At 40.1% G+C, this 18,742-nt stretch overlaps 1 protein-coding gene across 1 annotated transcript; it reads left to right on the top strand.

Annotated features, from left to right (window-relative positions):
* Positions 1 to 6,674: 6,674 nt before the first annotated feature.
* On the top strand, positions 6,675 to 17,672 carry LOC121147114 (killer cell lectin-like receptor 7). Its single transcript, XM_040966849.1, has 8 exons — positions 6,675 to 6,840; positions 8,127 to 8,244; positions 10,002 to 10,091; positions 12,192 to 12,383; positions 13,686 to 13,828; positions 15,908 to 16,014; positions 16,808 to 16,958; positions 17,045 to 17,672. The coding sequence occupies exons 2-7, from the start codon at positions 8,127 to 8,129 to the stop codon at positions 16,953 to 16,955; spliced, it is 798 nt and encodes a 265-aa protein (XP_040822783.1). The 5' UTR covers positions 6,675 to 6,840; the 3' UTR covers positions 16,956 to 16,958; positions 17,045 to 17,672.
* The last annotated feature ends 1,070 nt before the right edge of the window (positions 17,673 to 18,742 follow it).

Genomic DNA, 18,742 nt, shown 5'->3' with positions numbered 1-18,742 from the left:
CTATAACCATTTTCAAATGTTTTCCACTAACTTGATAGTGGTATTTTTCTCTCTGTTACAAAATGCAATGCATTTAATCAAGATATCGAAGATGTCCTGATTTGGAATAGCTGTCTAGATTTCCTTCTCTTTCTTGGTATTTTTTTAAAGCCCATTGACTTGGACTTTTTGCACAAATAAATATTTATCTGGCACCATGAGAATTGCTAAGGTGGTAAAGATAAAGATAAATAGAATAGTTAGAGGGACAGAAGATCTCCAACTGGAGATGTCTACTTGTTACTCTAAGGACATCCAGTGGCATAAGAGGCTTTAAGGCCAATCACCAAGGAGGTGGGAACCTGGGTGGGCCATTCTTGCTGATGAAATGACTCAGAGCATCCTCCCCTGCATGCTGGTGGCTATTCAGTTGTCGTTCACTCAGACCAGGACAGGAAGACCCTCAGCTAGTGTGAAACAATAAAACCACTGAGGTTTCAAGATGGGGCGAGAAGCTGTGTGCTAGGCTTCTAGCTAACTGTGTCATCAGAAAGGAAAATATGTGGTTACCCAAGCTTAAAAAATTAAAAAAAAAACACAAAACTTTTTCTACCAGAAAATAAAACACAAACACCAGTGACTACTGTACATAACCAGGTTTGAGAGGCAGTGTTTCATGTTATCCCATCATTTGGGCTGTCCTCGACTACCATTCCAGTCCACAAGCAGGGGACTGGATGGGAGCAGGGCTGCTGGGATCAGAACCAGCATCCATATGGAATCCTGGCACATGCAAGGTGAGGATTTAAGCCACTAGGATATGGCGTTGGGCTCCAGCCACTAGGAAAATGTAAATAAAAACCATAATGAGGTTTTACCTCACCCCAATTAGAATGACTAGCATTACAAAAATAATAAATGCTACAGAAAATATGGGTGAAAAGGTACCTTAAAGCACCATCGGTGAGAATATAAAGCAGTACATCATCACAGGAGAGTGTGGAGATTCACAGAAAAATGAAAATGGACCTGCTATATGACCAGCCTTTCCACTTCTGGAAATTTATCTAAGGAAATGAAATCAGCATACGAAGGAGTTACTTGTACTCAGCCAGGAAAAGGGTGAAATACAGTCTTTTATATCAAACTCTTGTGGAATTGTGGTCTTTCTACTTTTTACTTGCTGAATATTATTGTTAGTAGTGCACTAAGACTGATTACAGAGTCATTTGAAATTATAATTTTTATAATGATTAAAGAATAAAAATAAATGAAGGAGAGAGAGCGTGCAGCCCCAGACAGGACGCAAGGGGCCTGGCTCTGCCCATGGTTGCCTGGCCATTCAGTCTCATGGGGAACTATGAGGATAGAGCCTGTGGGGTACCGGGGATTGCTAGGGCTTCACATCCAGGTAGGTGGAGCAAGCCTGGAAATCTTCCCACATAATCAGGGATGGGATAAGGAGAGGGAGTGGGAGAGAAGACTGCTGAAGGGATAAGTTGCAGGTGAGGTCCCCATCTAAAAACACCACTGTATTTTTAGGTAAGCAAGGGGGCTGAGACCGAGTGAATCAGGGGGTGGAAGCTGCAGCACTTTAATGGGTCAGACAGATGCACCAGCCCAGGTGGGAGATCTCAGAAGGGCTGGTTAGCATGATTCACAGCAGGCCATCATGCACTGGTGCACACGAAAGCTAGGGCTGGGGTCCTGCCTGGCAGGGATGGATCACAGAACTTGCCAGAGAAAGTTGGAATAGGATGGGTAATGTTAGCCTGAGCCAAGACACTAACCAGCACATGAGAGAACACGTCCTGGGGCAGATATGTGGGCCTACCTCTGTGGAACTGCTATTTCTGCAGGTTAGATTAACAGTTGAGGGCAATGATGGGCTGAGCTAGGCATGGCCATGGAACCCTCTGACACTCATGGATACTGGGGTTGAGAAAAGGCTGAGAAGGTCCAGGTTGCAGCACTTGCAGCCATACCCAAAAAGGAGGTATGCAGCAAGCTACACCACAATATTCACCAGCTCATACATAGGCCAGAATGGAGAGGACAGGCTATTCTGGGTAAGGGCATGGTACCCGGTGCCACATGTGAGATCTGGTTCTGGGCAAGGGCCTGGTGGGTAAACATGGGAAACTCCCCTGGTAGGCTGAAGTTCCTGCTGGTGAGCTTTGGGATCAGACCTGGGTGATGGTTAGGCCTGGGAAGTTAGCTTTACTCATTGGCAAGTGTGTAGGTTGGTTCTGGATGTGGGGAAGATGGGCAGGGCCAAACTTACCCCACAGGCATGTGCTGGAGACAGGCTGGAGTGCAGCTCATTCCAGGCTAGGCTATCACACCTACTGGTTTGCATGACCCAAGAATGAGAACAGACTAAACAGGGCCAAGAAGCAGCACTCAACAGCGAGATTTGGGACTGGGCACAGGCCAGTCCAGGCCAAGCTGCAACATCTGATGGCAGCAGCCAAGGCGGGTGATGGGCTATGTTTGATTGGGTCAGAGCAACCATTGGCATGCACAAGGTCTGTGGCTGGGAACAGGCCTGATTGGGGAGCTAGGAGTATGCCTCAGCTGGGTAATGGTTTCTACTGGTAAGCCCAAGAGCTGGAATGGGTGCAGCAATCTGGGCTGGACATGACTGCAGTGTCCCTTGACATGGATGTGTACTGGGTCTAGGGATGCCAGACTAGGATAGATTCCAGCACCCACTGGTGCTTGTGTGAACCAGAGTGTGGGTGCAAAAAGCTAGGTTAGGTCTCTGCCCCCTCTGAACCACATGAGAGCTGTGTCAGTGTGTGGATGACGTGTGGCTGGGCTGAAACACCCAACAGTAAGAACTGGAATGATGTGGGTTAGTTGGGCAAGGCTACTGTTCCTGCCAGGACAGGAGGTGGACTAAGTTAGGTTGGGCCAAGGACCCTCCAGATTGCACAAGATCTGCCACTGGGAGGAGACCTGATAGAAGGGATTGAGGAACTTCTCTGTCAGGATACAGCCCGTGCAGGTAATTGTAGGAACCAAGGCTGAGAGCAGCCCAATATTACGATACCTCTCAGCTTACATGTGGGTCAGGTATGGGGGTGGGCCAGGCTGGGCCTGTCCATAGCACCCACTGGCAGGTCTGAGAACCAGGATGAGGTGCAGGATAGAATGCGTCAGGCCACAACATCAGCCAGTTAACATTAGCACCAGGACTGGAAACTGGCTGGGCTGGGCTAGGCGTTAGTACCTACCAGCATGAGCTAGAACTGGGAATATGCTGGGCTGGACTAGTTACAGCACCCTCCAGCAAATGCCGAGATGAGACGGGCCATGCCAGATTGGGTCGTAACACCTACCAGCACATGTGAGACTGGGGGAGGGCAGGATGGGTTGGGGTGACTCTGATACGGGGACTTTGGGGGAGATCCCTGCTGGGCCACTGTTCCCACTGGTGAGTATGAGAGCTGGGATCAGGGGCAGAATAGGCCTGGCAGAGCTGCAACACTTGCTGGTTTTCATGTGAGCTAGGTTGGAGAGCAGGAAGGCTGGACAGACTTTACCCACTGATGCATGCATAAGCTAGAGTGAGTGTGTGCTGGTTGGGCTTTGCCATAGCATCAGCTGGCAAGTGCTGGAACTAAGGGTAAATCCTGTCAAGCTAGACTGCAGAATCACCTGCAGAGTACAAGATCTGGGACTGGCAAAGAAACTGTGGTTACCTCTCTGATGGGTTGCAACTCTTACTGGTGAGCATGAGAAACAGAGCTGGCGGCAGGCCTGGCTAGATAGGTGGAGGCACCTGCTGGCACAGTGTGGGCTGGATAGTGGGTTGGTTGGGTTGAGATAGACTTCAGCGCCCATTGATTGACGCATGGGAGGTGGGACAGACTAGACCAGTATGTTGCACATACTGGCAAACACAGGAACCAGGGCTGGAGGCGGCCTTTGTGGGTGCTTTTGGTGGTCACTCTGTTTAGGCTGTAGCATGTCAGGGCCAAGTGTGTTGGGGGTAACGTCAGCCTGGTCTATCACACTCACTGGTTTGTGTAGGTGATGGGGTTGGAGACAGAACTGATCAATCAATTGAATCTACCAATGTGTATGTGGAGGTTGATGTTGGTGACAGACAGAGCCAGAACCAGTACTGGTAAAAACACGCAACAGTCAGGTTTGAGATCATTTCAGATCAGGTATTTCTGGGGGACTCCTCCAACTGAACCATTCATTGGTCTCAGAATTCCAACTATGGCGAGAATTTCAGGATCTGTGGTCTGATCATAGAGTTCATGTTTCAGAACTGGGTCTCCTCAGTGGCTAAGACGGAGCAGTAGATGGCATACCCAGACTCACATGGATTATATGACAGTCCACTGGGGCCGACAGAAGACATTTGATGCCCTAGAAGAGGGTGGAGGGCAGAACAAATCGATCAACTACAACAATCAAGCATTGGTAGCAAATATCTGGGCGAATGGAGACTAAGGTGCTCCTTGTCAGTCAGTGAACCTTGGAAGGAGTTCCTTCTCCTTGGAGTGGTGAGATTGACAGCATTTCAGAATGACTGATACAACCTGAGCAGAAAGCTCAGAGTATGCGCTTCGCTGGGACCCTGGGATGATGACATTGTGTGGCCATTTCCCATCCTCGATTCTAAGGCAGTTGGGAGGCTGGTGCCTCTTCTCCACTTATCTTCCTGCCTTCCCCAGGACACAGGAAGAAGACAAAAAAATGTGGAAACCGTGGTCTCATCCACTTTCCCCATACCCTGCACCCTTCCAAAACCTGCCAGTTGTAAGAAAGATGCAAAGAGACTTTGAGAATCACTCTTTAAGGAAGGGAGAAGGAGAGAGGGGTGTGGAGAAAAGGCAGGCAGGGGAACTTGTGGGAGGCTTTTATACCTCTTCCAACTTGGAGGCTGGCAGAGGCTCTGTTTAGATCCTAATTAGGGTAAGGAGTGTCAGTCTAGATTTATCATTGGTCAGTTAGAGTCTTGCTGGCCCAGTGACATGTTTGGCTCTGTGGCCTTTTCTGGTCCTGGGCTGAGGTCTGAGTGACTTGTGGGGTCTGGTATAAGCCCAGACACATCAGCCATCACAAACATCATCAAAAATGAAATTAAAAAGAAAAAGGAAAAGAGAAAATTAACAGAGAGAAACAGGAGGTAAGGAAGCATAACTATCTCCTTAGAAGTGTACCTATACAATACAGGAAATCTATTCTCTTTAGTTTTAATCATTTTTTTAATTAAAAAAAATTGAGCCTGAGATAAGTAAATATCTGATTGTCAAATATCTTACACAAAAGATAGGTCCATAAAAAGAACCAATGATTTCAGAAGCAAAAGAAAAAAATTATAGGTGAGAACTTGCAAAACGTGTTTGGAGAATAGTATTAGAGTTAAGACATATGAACAATTCAAATAGAATATTCTTAAAAATCCAGTGTTTTGGCTTAAGTTGCCATTTGAAATGCCAGCACTGTCTGACCCCTGGCTGCTTCTTTTCCCTCTGACTTGCTGCTAATGTGTTTGAAAAAGCAGAAGGTCAAATGTCAAGCACTGGGGCCTCTGCCATCCATGTGTGAGACCTGGATGGGTTCAACTTGGGTTGTATCAGTGGATGATAAGTTCAGACCCTCATCTCTTCCTTTTTTTCTGTGACCGTATTTACAGAAATATGTTTTTTAAACAGCCAGATGTGAATATTTTCATGCACAACTGGTATAATATAGAGGGGGACAATATCTCTGCAGGTTTTTTGGTAATCTGTATCATGATTCTTTACATGCGTAATACCCTTTAACCTTGCAATTTTATGCTTAAAATGATGTCTTAAAAATATTAAAAAGCACAGGCCAATTTTTTTTTAATATTAAAAAAAGGCTGGAAAAAACTAGAAGTCCACTTGTAGGAGAAGGGTTAAATAAGTTAAGGGAGTAATGCTTATGTGGACAGTAACTGTATATATATTATTGCATCCTGTTTTAAGTACGGACATTGTGGCACAGTAGGCAAAGGTACAGTGGGTTCTACCTAGCCCCACTAAAACTACTATGTGCGTAGTAAGATTGAATCAGCAAATGCAAAATTTATCTACTTTCTGTCTGTTTCTGTGTTGTTATACCTTCGAAAACATAGAAATTATTTCTGCATTAAGTGAATGGTTCTGAAGCAAAGAAACATTAGTGTAAAAGAATAATTATAAAAAAATATATCAGAAGCACTGATGTATACCAACTTCACTGGTAAGCATTGTGTTGGAAGAGAAGACTAGAGGAATATAAACTGAATTTTTACAATGAAATCATGGATATTAAAAAAAACCCTTCTGAAACACATTTATGTACAGTAAGCATGAGTCCCAAAAGAGGAATATATTTAATCAATGTTTTCCCAAGGAAAGAAAAATATTTTAAAAGTGTGCTAAGGTATCGAATTGTGACCTTATTTGCATATGTGTATACACATGTAGATATTTTAGGCATCCATTGAATAGCGATTTCTTTTATATATGTTACCTGTTTGTTAAAAGGCATCATCCTGTTTTTGTGAACCTTAATTGCTCTCTCTTCAGTTCGCAAATTCTGATTTTCGATGCTGCTTTGCAAGCAGGACGAAATGATTGGTTATTGAAATGGAGGCACACACAGCTCATGACCATCCTCCCTTTCCTGTAAACAACAGCTTTCAGCATATGGTTTCCTTTCACCACTGTTTCAACAAGAGGGGCAGGACGTTTGAGTTGGAGTTTCATCCTTCAGACACCTCACTTCTCCTCTTAGAGCCCCGCAAGAGCTGTGGGACTGGAGTGGCCTGCGTCTTGTTCTATTGGGGTCCAGTGCTTCCACCTGCTTCATTACACGGCATAGATCCAGGTAACACCTGCTTTGATTCCCGTGGTCTTTCAATATGATTATCCTATTAATTCTGCTTATTCTAGGAATACAGTGCTTAATTCCAAGAAACGTGGCATGACATTTATAGGACAGATTTCCCTCTGTGTTGTATTACAATAGCGTGAACACTGAAGGATGTATAAATTGTAGTTAGTGTTCATGGAAACTTGTTGTCTCCCTCTCCATATGCTCTGAGTTAACCACTTAAAGAAGACAGATTTGAGGAGTTACGTTTAATTTGACACAAATGATTTATGTATTATCCATCCATAAAGGAGTGTATTTGAAAATTCTGGAGTAGAAGAGTCTAATTTTAATAGGATATTAGATAAAATGTGAACAGTTAGTATACCAAATTTTATAAGTTGATAATGCATATGAAATAATATAGCTACACTTTTTCCTGAACTTCCTTTGATATCATCTTTTCTTTCTGATTAGTTTAGGAATCAAGGTGAATTTAAAAATTTTGCCATTTATGATTTCTTACTTCATTGGTATTAATACTAGGTTGTCTCCTGATAGTCACTAAATAATTAATGAATAGCTTTTGACATAATTTTTCACAAAGGTTTCTATGGCAATGTTAGAAAGACGGTAAAAATTTTGTAGTCAGTTTGTCTTGTATAAGGCACTGGGCTTTGAAATGTTAACCTTTTTTTTATAATCACCCCTCAAAATCATGTAAAGATAATGTATGAGATATACCGCAGGAAGCTCTCTGATTGACTCTTGATAATTGAAAAGAAAGAAATTTTAAAACAGTTATATGTCTAGTAAGGTATGTATTTTTTTAAACTAACATACATATAGTTTTACAGAATATAGAATTTTTGATGCTTTAAGTTCTTTTTTTAACGATGCCACCAAGATATGAGAAGGCACTGATTGTGCCCAATCTTTTTATATGTACGCTAAATATTGTAAGTGAAGATAGCTGAGTAAATAGTATAATAATATACTAGCAGTCCCTTCAATTCTTTCTATAGATTCTGATATTGATGGCAATAGTCCCGATGATCATAAATGATTTTCATGGATATATGACAGCATTTCCATTTGTTGTATAAATTAATTCAGTCTACATGCTTTAAGCACTTACTGGAGCAGATAAACACAGGTATTCACAGGTATTCACAGACACACACAAAATGACCTCTCAGCATCAAGTCCTTGTATGCTCCTGTGGGCTGCTCTTTGGATAGTTCTTTAGAAATCATTGTATTGTAAAGAGTTGTTGCACAAACATTTCTTTTCTTCTGAAGATGGGTGATCAGGAGGAGGTGACTTGCTCATCTGTGAGAATTCTCCAGTCTGCCTCAGAATCTCAGAAGAGATTAAGGCCTGATGGCACCAGAAGGCCTGGGAAATCTGCCAAGAAAGGTATTTATGTATATTATGTTTGAGCTTTACTTGTTTTATTTGAAAGGCAGAATTACAAGGAGAGAAAGAGAAAACCAGAAAGTGATCTTTCACTGACTGGTTCACTCTCCAAATGGCTGCAGCAGCTGGAGTCTGGTCAAGCTAGAAGCTTGGGCAAACACCCCGGTCCCCCACATGGAAGACAGGCATTCAAGTACCTGGGTCGTCTTCTGCTTCCCTAAGTTCATTAGCCAGGAACTCGGTTGGAGTAGCAGAGTTGAACCAGAACAAAATGAGGTGTCGGTGTTGCCAGCGATAGCTTAACCCCTCCTATATCATAATGTCACCCCAGGTTATACTAACTGAGCATCCAAATTCATGCGATGTCATGGGGTGACAAACTAGAGGTTTAAAAACAATCTTATATTCACTTCTGGCCATTATTTCCAGTTATAAAAGAAAACTGGAACTGGCTAACCTGGAAGAATTACTTTATTATTTGTTTAATAATTTATTTTTTTAAATGATCTTACAAGAAACTGAGAGGATGAGGACATTAATACACTTTCAGAAATATGAGTACTAATAGAATATGCTTATTTAAATTTGGCCAGGGATAATTTGTGAGGTGTCTAAAAGCAAAGAACATAATAGGATTAAAAAAAAAAAAAGCCTATGGGCCCGGCGCAGTAGTGCAGTGGTTAAGGTCCTCGCCTAGCACGCCCGGGATCCCATATGGGCGCCGGTTCTATCCCGGCAGCCCCGCTTCCCATCCAGCTCCCTGCCTGTGGCCCGCGAAAGCAGTTGAGGACGGCCCAAAGCTTTGGGACCCTGCACCTGCGTGGGAGACCCAGAAGAGGCTCCTGGCTTCGGATCGGCAAAGCATCAGCCGTTGCGCTCACTTGGGGAGAGAATCATCGGACGGAAGATCTTCCTCTCAGTCTCTCCTCTCTGTATATCCGCCTTTCCAATAAAAAAAGTAATAAAAATAAATATTTAAAATAAAAGCCTAGCATTTCTTAGAGAAACAAATGTATTAGATTTTTAATATAGAAATAAGCATTTAAAAAATGTTATACAAACAAGAAAGACTTTAGGTACACACACACACACACACACACACACACATACATAAACTGAAGGGCCACCATGATTCACACCATTTGCATCGAAGGAAAATTTTTATTTTTCTGGTCATTATTTAACTCCTAGTTGAGAATAACCTGTAGTGTTTCAGTTTAGTGATCATCATAGGCGCAATTTATCCAACAATGAGGACCACCAAAACAATAAGATGCATACACCATTGCCTACTGAAGTGCAGAATTGACAGTGAGGAAAGGAAAGTGGATTTCTAGATAGTTCTGTGAGGATGGATGCTGATCATGTCTGCAAATCAGAATATTCTCTGGTGGTGACCACTTTGTCAAGAGCATTGCCTGCTTTGTTCTTGTCATGATTAGCTTGATCACAGCAAAGATTGCACATGCCACTTTACACTCTCCCAGATGTCTTATGTCGTTGGTGCCTCTTTATGGGACATAATTTTGAAACTTTGGAGAACCATCTTGTTCATGGCCATTTCTAGAAACAGTTTGTATCAGCCAGAAAACATAAAATGTAAAGCTGTAATTTCCAGATTAAAATCTAAATCATTTTGTAAGATATAGTCTTGTAAAATATTTTGTCAGAGTTTCCTTTGTTTTTAACCATGTCCCTGGTTAAGGTGAGAGATAGCTGGACTTTTTCACTGCTAATTCTTACTTTTCTTTTTAAAGAGTTTGCAGTGCCCTGGCATCGCATTGCTGTGAGTCTTGGAATCCTGTTTTTACTTTTCTTGATGAAGATCACAATGTTGGTGACAATGAGTGAGTAATGGAAACAGATCTTTCTGGGAATTGTAGAATCACATGTGCAGATATTTAAATAATGCTCCCTGTTAGAACATTTGAAAGTTCTGAATTGTATTGGGGATCAAAAAAATGATTGTGCTGGCCCAGCTGATGGGCCAGTGTCTAATGTCCTCGCCTTGAATGCGCCGGGATCCCATATGGGCGCTTATTTTAGTCCCGGCAGCTCCACTTCCCATCCAGCTCCCTGCTTGTGGCCTGGGAAAGCAGTTGAGGACAGGTCAAAGCATTGGGATGCTGCACCCACGTGGGAGACCCAGAAGAAGCTCCTAGCTCCTGGCTTTGGATCGGCACAGCACTGAACATTTTGGTCACGTGGAGAGTGAATCATCAGACAGAAGATTTTCCTCTCTCTCTCCCCTCCTCTCTGTATATCTGACTTTGCAATAAAAATAATAAAATAAAACTTCAAAAGCTGATTTGGCAGTATTTAATTTTATTTCAAAGGCAGAGTCACATACACACACACAAACACACACACACACACACACACACACACACACACACACACACACACAAGAAGGAGGGAGAGAGAGAGAAATCTTTCATCCATCTCATCTGTTCAGACACCAAATGTCAACCATTGGAAGCTGGTGCCAGTTTAAAGTTTGCTACCAGGGGCTTCTTCCAGGTCTCCCACATGGGTGCAGGGGCCCAAGCACTTGAACCAGCCTCCACTGCTTTCCTAGACATATTAGTAAGGAGCTGGATAGCAGGGGGTGAGAAGGGATTCGAATCATTGCCGCTGTAAAATGCTGGCGCTGAGGCAGTGGCTTTACATGCTAAGTCAAGGTAATGGCCCTTGTTGGTGATTGTTTTTCTTGGACATGTCACAGTGGCATTTCATTTTGTTTACTTAGTCTACTGATTCTGAGGCTACGTTTGTTGTGTATTATTCTGAAGGTAACTTATTCTGTATAGCACACAGTAATATTCCTTTTGGTTGATAACTTTGTGCATTTTTAAATATGTAATAAGAACGTGGTAAGCAGAACAAAAACATACATACAAACTGATGTTGAATTTAAGCTTAATCTTGTATTTGGATTGCCTCAAATATTTGTAGAACACAATGGACATTCCACAATTGGATAACATCACCCATTTTCAGATGTTACAGCTAATACAATAATAATTGTGCTATATCTTCATGGTTGTTTAGTTCACCTTTTTTTCCTTTTATTTACGGACAGAGAGAGAAAGAGAGATAAAGGAAAGAAGGTAAGATGGAAAGAATGAGAAAGAATAAATAAAAAAGAAAATATAAAGAAAGAAAGAAAAGAAGGATAGAGAGAAAGAAGGAAAGGGAGAATAAGGAAAGAGAATGTGCAGAGAGAGCAAGATGGAGAAAAGAAACTGAGGGAAAAAAGCACTGAAAGAAAGGAAGAGAGAGAGAGAAAGGAAAGAAAGGATGAAGGGTGGGAGGAAGGAAAAACAAAGAAGAGAAAGGGAAAAAGAAAGATTAAGAAGGAAAGAGAAAATAGAAAAAGTTTGATTTGTTGGTTCACTCCTTAAATGCCTGCAGCTGAAGTTGAAAGTTTGGAACTGTTAATCTTGGTGCTCCATGTGGATGGCACTAACTCACTGAGTCATCACAGATGCCCATCAGCTCCCAGGAAATGGAGTCAGGAGCCAGGATTGAATCCAGGGACTCTGATGTGAGTTATGGGCATCCTAACCCCAAGGACAAGCATCTGCCCCCTAGTTTAGGTCTTTATCTACAGATGATGAATTGGTAAATGTTAACGAACTGAATTTTATGGTGGTAGATATTTGTAAATGATATACTGCTAAAAATAAACCAGCGTGTAAGCTATGGTGTTAGCCATCATAATTTCATTTGGGTATTTTGCTTTTCTGCCCTTAAGTTGCCAATAGTGAGAAATGTGATGTTTCCATCACTGTGGTCAGTTCATTGAGGTGTGACTTTCTAATGCCAAATTACTGAACTAATGAGTACAGTTGGTTGTTGAAGTGAGACTTTTTCTAAAGTCTTTAATTTCACTGTTTGATCTCCATGAGTGCATTTTCTTATGATATTTATGTCTCAAATATTAGTTTATCAGTTAACTCAAGAAAAACATCAACAGCAAGAAATTTCAGCAAATCTCAGTCAGAGTGAGTACTTGAAGGAGCAACTTCTGGCAAAGAAGACTTTAGAATGTGAAGTTCTCAGAAATCGAACCCTTCTACAGCAAAAGACACTGGAGTCATTCCTTTCAAAAAAGACTAGATGTTGTACAGATCCAGGTATGGAAGGAATGTGGAGTGAAAGTTTGTATTGCTTTGCATTCCCCTTTCTTTAGTCTTATATGCAGGCTTGCCCTCAGTGACTTGGGTCTACGGGACAATTTTCAATTTGTGTCTTTCAGATGAAATGTGGATGGTCTGGTTTTCTTGTTTCAAATATGGGATTTGGGAATCCTTGGAATCATATTTGGATTAGTAGAGTCTTGTCACTCCCAAAATACAATGGCAATTCTTGCTGCCCTGCTATTACTAACAGTGAAAGAGAGGACCAGCACCCCAGGAGATAGTCAGATGATTTGGTCTAGTGAGAATTAGGGTGTGGCTCACACAAAATATGAAAGCTTTAAGAGAAAAGCATAACTGACTTACAAAGGACACAAGGAGTTTTAGTTGAATGCTGTTATAAAGATACCTTGTGTGTTTGTGTGTGTGTATCTAGACCTCCTGTGTGTTTGTATTTATGACCATCAATACCAGATAACTTTAACATTCATGCAAAATACAGAGTAATTCAAAATGTCTTGTATGCAAACTCAGCTTGTATGTTAATTCCATTATCACTGAACTTTTTGAAATGCACTCACATATACTTCCTGAAACATATTGTATGTATTGTATATTGCAATATTACATTGTAATGTTACAATTATAAATATACAAAAGAAAAGTTTGCAAATATATTCCTAAGTTAGAAAGCATGCTAGAATTTTTAAATAGGTTCAGGATAGAGAAACATTATAGATTAAATATATGTACTTTGATAAGTTGGACATAAGCATTGCATGATCATAATAGGAATAATCAAGATATCCATTGACTCTCAATATTTATTTGCTAATTTCTATATTTATTTTTGATAAGTACACTATGACATTAGTGTACTTTTATTTTTGAGTGTACAAAACAACATTGTTAATCAGAAGCACTGTGTTAAACCTCATACCCCTAGACTCTGTTCCTCACACATAATGTCCTCTCTGTTTTCTCCATACTGTCACATACAATAGAATATACTTCTTTAATTATTAATTCCATTGTATGTATGCATGTTCCACATCATTCATCCATCTGTGGATGTCTAGGTAGTCTCCATCTCTTGGCTATTGAGGATTACGCTGTCTTGAACATGGGAGTGCAGGTATCTCTTGGCATTCCTGAACCATGGAGATCCTCATATTGTTGTTGCTATTGTCATAGAGGGATCTTGAACCTTTGAGTTTATTATGGAGGGCTGATTAATATATTGCTCTGATTACTAGAAGATCATATAATAAAAATTTAATTATTGGCTCTGTGTTATAGGTAAAAGCTATGACGGCTACTGGTCCTGTCATGGAGTCAATTGCTACTATTTTACAGAGGAAAAGAAAAACTGGCAGGAATGTAAACAAACTTGCCAGAGGTACAGCTCCTCGCTTTTGAAGATAGACAATGAGCAGGAACAGGTATCATGGACTCTTCCATTTACTCTCATTGTCATGAACTGTCTCACTTTACAACGTGTGATACTGAGAAAGGAGGGGGGCATGCAGAAAGAGGGATCTTCAAGTGTTCTTTGTGTCATGTCTGTTGTCTGACTGTCATGACTGTACAGCTAGGAATCTCCCAGGACATTCTGTTTGCTAATAAGCATATGATTAAGGTGCTTATCAATTGCTTAAAGTATATTATTTGTTATGACAGTCATCTTTAACAATATTATAGGGGAAGTCTGTAATCCTCTCCCTTCTCCAGGAGCCTGCAGTAGTGACTATTACAGGAAAGTATGTACATTTTTGATGCTGCAATTAGTTTAACCTTTGCCTACTGGTCCCTTTTATCCCTACATCTATCCCTGTAGGGTGGCAAGTTTAGCCTAGGGGATGCAGCATAGGTGTTACTACCAGGAACTCAGCAGTCAGAGTGCCTGTGGTCAAATTCAGCTCTGCCAGTTGCTGGTGGGTGATATGCAATGAATTACTTAACTCTGCTGAGCCCATCTATCAAGTAGAGATGATAATAAGCAGTATTACAGTGATATCAGTTATACAAAGTAGTCTTGCATTGATTTTAGTGCATTTATATATCACATTTAATTGCTAATTAATCTTATAATACCAAGATCTATATCCTCAAAAATTGTAAGAAGAGAAAATACAGAGGCAGCAATATTGAAATGCGCCTTTTAACATGGATTTCTTTATGTGAAATTCAGAGTTATAGAAAAGCACACGCACACAGAGAGTAAGAGAGAAAGAGAGAGATAGGAAGAGACTGTGTGTGTGTGTGTGTGTGTGTGTGAGAGAGAGAGAAAGAGAGAGAGAGAGAGAGAGAGAGAGAGAGAGAGAGATCTATCTGCTGATTCCCTTCCTAGTTGGCTGTGAAGGTCAGGGCTGCCCAGACAGAAGTCAGGATGTAGGAATTTCATTTAGGTCTCCCGTGGCAGTGGTAGGAACCCAAACACTTGGGCCAGCCTCCTCTGCTTGTCCCAGGTCATCAGCAGGAAAGTGGATCAAAGGTAAATCAACCGGAACATATACCACATACACCAGCATCCACTGAAGTTTGGTGTTTTAACCCATTACACCATAATGCTGGCCTTGAGGTTGCCTTTTTAATGTATTAATAAGAAAAATACAAAGTTTGTTTCTTTAGACAAGTTTTCCAACATCAGCCTGAAATCTCTATCGTTTAGAAAAATGACTTACAAATATATGCAAAAATAACAAATGCCTGAAGTTGAATTCATGATATCAAATCATGAAATAATTTCGTAACTAGTGAATAACTTTTTATTTGGTAAAACAATAATGTATTTATTACATTTAATTTTTAAATTTTAGATGATATTTACATAGTTGATCAGGGTGGGAAAGATAGAGGAGTAGGGAAAAGTGGATGTGATCATTGTTTCCAAATTTTTTATTTCTTCTTCCTAAAACATAAATTTAAACCTACATTTTAATCATCAGCATTTATGTAATGTATCACTTTTAACCTATTGCATTTTAGACATATTTAATACTTGGAAATACTGCTTCTCTTCCTTTTATCGCTCCCATCTACTAAATTAAACTATTATTTATTTTTCTTGTGAGTCTGAAAACTGATTGTACTATCTTACACAAAGTCTTTATTTTAAGAAATTTATTTTAACGACTCCTTTGTTTTAGATTATGGATTGATTCATTCTCTATGACATTACATATTGTTTTGGAGTGTGAACTTAATAATTTACTTAAGTGTCAAATTATTTAAGTGATTTCTTGTTAGTACATGGTTTGATTTTAAAGTCTTTCATGTTTTAAATAATCCAGGAAACTCATAGACGGTTTTCACATATATAGTCTGCTATGGGAAAGCTACTTTGAAATTAATAGTAGATGTGAGAAGGATAAGAGATATTTCTTAGAAGCAGAGATAAGGAGGTGTGGAGAATGGCAGGGCCCTGGTCTTAGGCACAGCTTGTCCCCACCCCTGTGCCTCTTCACATTCATGCAGCAGATGGGAACTTAGTTCTCTCATACGTTTTGTTTCCTTTATAGACATTCATTACATCTCACATTCATAGTAATTATTACTGGATTGGACTGTTGTATGACAAAAAGGAGAAAAAATGGAAATGGGTTGATGATGGTTTCTCACCTGGAATGTAAGTTTCTGGTGTGTGTTCAAACATTAACTTTGGTGTAGGAGTTGGAAGGATTATGTCTAGAAAGAATCATCTTTCACATCACACAGTTTAACTTAACTTTGAGTAGTCCTCATTGGTAAGCATAAGAGTAAGAAAGCATTTTGGGAAGCAAAGACAAAGGAGAAGTGTCATACGGAGTTATTAATGATAAAGGTATACTAAATACATTCAGGATGTGTTATGAGATACAAACTGAAATGCAATCGTGAGTCTGAGAGATGAAGTGACTGTGCCATCTGACATAGCAAGTTATTCCCCTCTCACCCTTAAATGTGGTTTCTATGCATGCCCCCAAATTCAATTGTAACTCCTTTGTGTAATTAGTCTGTCTAGGAGATGGAGAAGGCAAAGAAATAAAAACAGTGAAAGGATTAATCATTCTAATCTCTGAACTATATTGTTGTTCCTTACACTATATGTGCTCAGTAATTCAGTTTTTCCTCATTGAAAATTTCTCACTTTTATTGAAATTATGGAATAAGAAAAGAGATTTAACATACCATAATTTCAGAGTATTATTGAAAAGTATTTTTTTTTCTGTTAACCATCAATACCAGTGTAGAATAAGCTGGGAGATTATGGATGAATGTATTTAATGGGCTAAACACAGAATAAAATCTTTTGGTATTGAAATTATGATTAACGTTTCTATGTATCAGGAATTTAGGAAACACAGTTTTTAAAATTCACAAATGATGTGTTTGGAGAATTCAGAATTAAGGGATTGACTTTTATATTTTCTGTTCTGTAGGAATTTTTCATTAATGTATTTCCCTGGGAGAGAACAATGTGCATTTTTATCCTCAATGAGAGTAGACGCTATTCATTGTTCTAAAAATTACAGTTGCATCTGTGAAAAGAGCATTGATTGTATTCTCCCCACTTCAAGGTGTACTTAGAAGGTAAAACTAGAAGGCTGAAATATTCTTGTTTCCTGTATTAATTTGTGTTTGTTACTAATACATGTTTTTTTAAATGCATTCCTTAGCCCAATGTGGAAACAGAATGAACTATAAAAGCAAGAAACACCATCTTCTTCCTGAGGACAGATGCAAAACTTAACTTTGGGAAAGGAATTGCCCGTTTCTTCACAGCCTCAAGGAATTATTCTTTTTGTTTGTTTGTTTTGTTTCTCTGAGTCATCCATGAAACCAATTGGACAATGCTGGTATAAAGCCTGGATCTTTCCCACTTCAATGGGTTCAACATGCTGCATCTTCTGACCTTGACAACACAAATAAGAATTAGAATGTGGTTACCTTTTTACTATTACAAGTATTCTTCATCTTTAACAATGAAAGTTAAATTTAAATTTATTGAACACTGAAAAGAGTAGTGCAGGGAATTCCTGCACAACTTTTACCCGCGGTTGCCAATTGTTTTTATTTTGCCCTACCTGCTCTATTCTCTTTCTCATGTCCGTGTTTGGTGATCCAACTTATAATAAATTGAAGACATGATATTCCTTTGTGTAGATATTTTCCAAGAAAATGTTTTTTCCTGTATAACCAAAATACAATTATCAAAATCAGAAAAATTAGCATTGATACAGCATTATGATGTAATACATAAACCATGTTCAAATTTTTGTGCATTTACCTGATACATGCTATTTTTCTGTCCTATATAGCTTTTTTTCCCCTTCGTGTTCAGAATAATATATGTATTTATTATAATTAAATACATAATTATAGATAATTAAATAATTAAATAATTATAATATCTTGGAATGGATGCCCTTAACTTGTATACAATTTAGGTCGGGGATTTGAGACTGTGCTGGGAATTGTGAGTACCAAGTAATACAATAAAGTTCATCCTTAAAACATCGAGGCAAAGACACAAAGAGACTCAGAGGGAGAGTGAGGTGATGGCAGAGGGACAAGCTGCCATTTAGATCAACAAGGCAAGAAGCACCCAGAATTGCTGGCAGCCATTTGAGGCTAGAGAAGGACACAGACCAGATTCCTTCTCTGGGAGCCAAGGAAGAGACAGTTCTATTAACACCTTGATTTGGGACTTCTGAGTTCAGAGCAGCGATATCATAAATTCTGCTGCTATAAATCATGGCATTTATGGAACATTGTTCATAGCAGCCCTATGTGTGTTACCACATGGAAGTCTGGGCTGGGCCCCCAACATGGACAATCACTTCAGAATAAGGAGATGACAGATGGCATCAACGCTAGTGCTGCAGGATCACTCTTAGAGAAGCAGTGGTGTGAGTTGGTGACTTTGACAAATGTATACTTCAAATGGACTGAAGCATTCAAAATCCTCCTTAAGAGTGGTGGTGGTGGGAGGGAAAGTCATATTTTTTGTCAACACATCAGAGTATCTGGTTTTGCATGCTGGCTCCACTTTTGGTTCAGGCTCCCTGCATTGAGGACCTTGAGAGACAGGAAGTGTTATCACTAGCTTGGTTGCTGTTGCACATTTGAGAGACCTACACTGAGCTTCCTGCTGCCAGCTTCAGCTTGGGCTAAATCTGAATATTGTGGGCATTTGGGGTGTTGTGGACACTCTGGGTGTTAAGGCACCAGTGCGTGGGACCTTAGTCTGGTTTTCTTGTCACATCTCATGAAAGAAAAAAAACTTGAAACATGAACCTGCATGTGATGTGGTGGATAAACCTACTGGGCTACATGATTCCATCTGTCTTTCAAATAAGTAATAAAACTAGGCC

The sequence above is a fragment of the Ochotona curzoniae genome, unplaced genomic scaffold, assembly GCF_017591425.1.
Source record: "Ochotona curzoniae isolate NIBS_2020 unplaced genomic scaffold, NIBS_Ocur_1.0 contig_1482, whole genome shotgun sequence".
Taxonomy (NCBI): Eukaryota; Metazoa; Chordata; class Mammalia; order Lagomorpha; family Ochotonidae; genus Ochotona; species Ochotona curzoniae.
The sequence above is the reverse complement of the archived record's forward strand: the minus strand, read 5'-3'. Positions and strand labels throughout refer to the sequence as shown.

Coding starts and splice junctions, on each gene's coding strand:
- LOC121147114 (XM_040966849.1), top strand. CDS start 8,127: ATGGGTGATCAGGAGGAGGTGACTTGCTCATCTGTGAGAATTCTCCAG. Junction 13,829..15,907: donor TAGACAATGAGCAGGAACAG/GTATCATGGACT, acceptor TTTCCTTTATAG/ACATTCATTACATCTCACAT. Junction 16,015..16,807: donor GATGGTTTCTCACCTGGAAT/GTAAGTTTCTGG, acceptor TCTGTTCTGTAG/GAATTTTTCATTAATGTATT.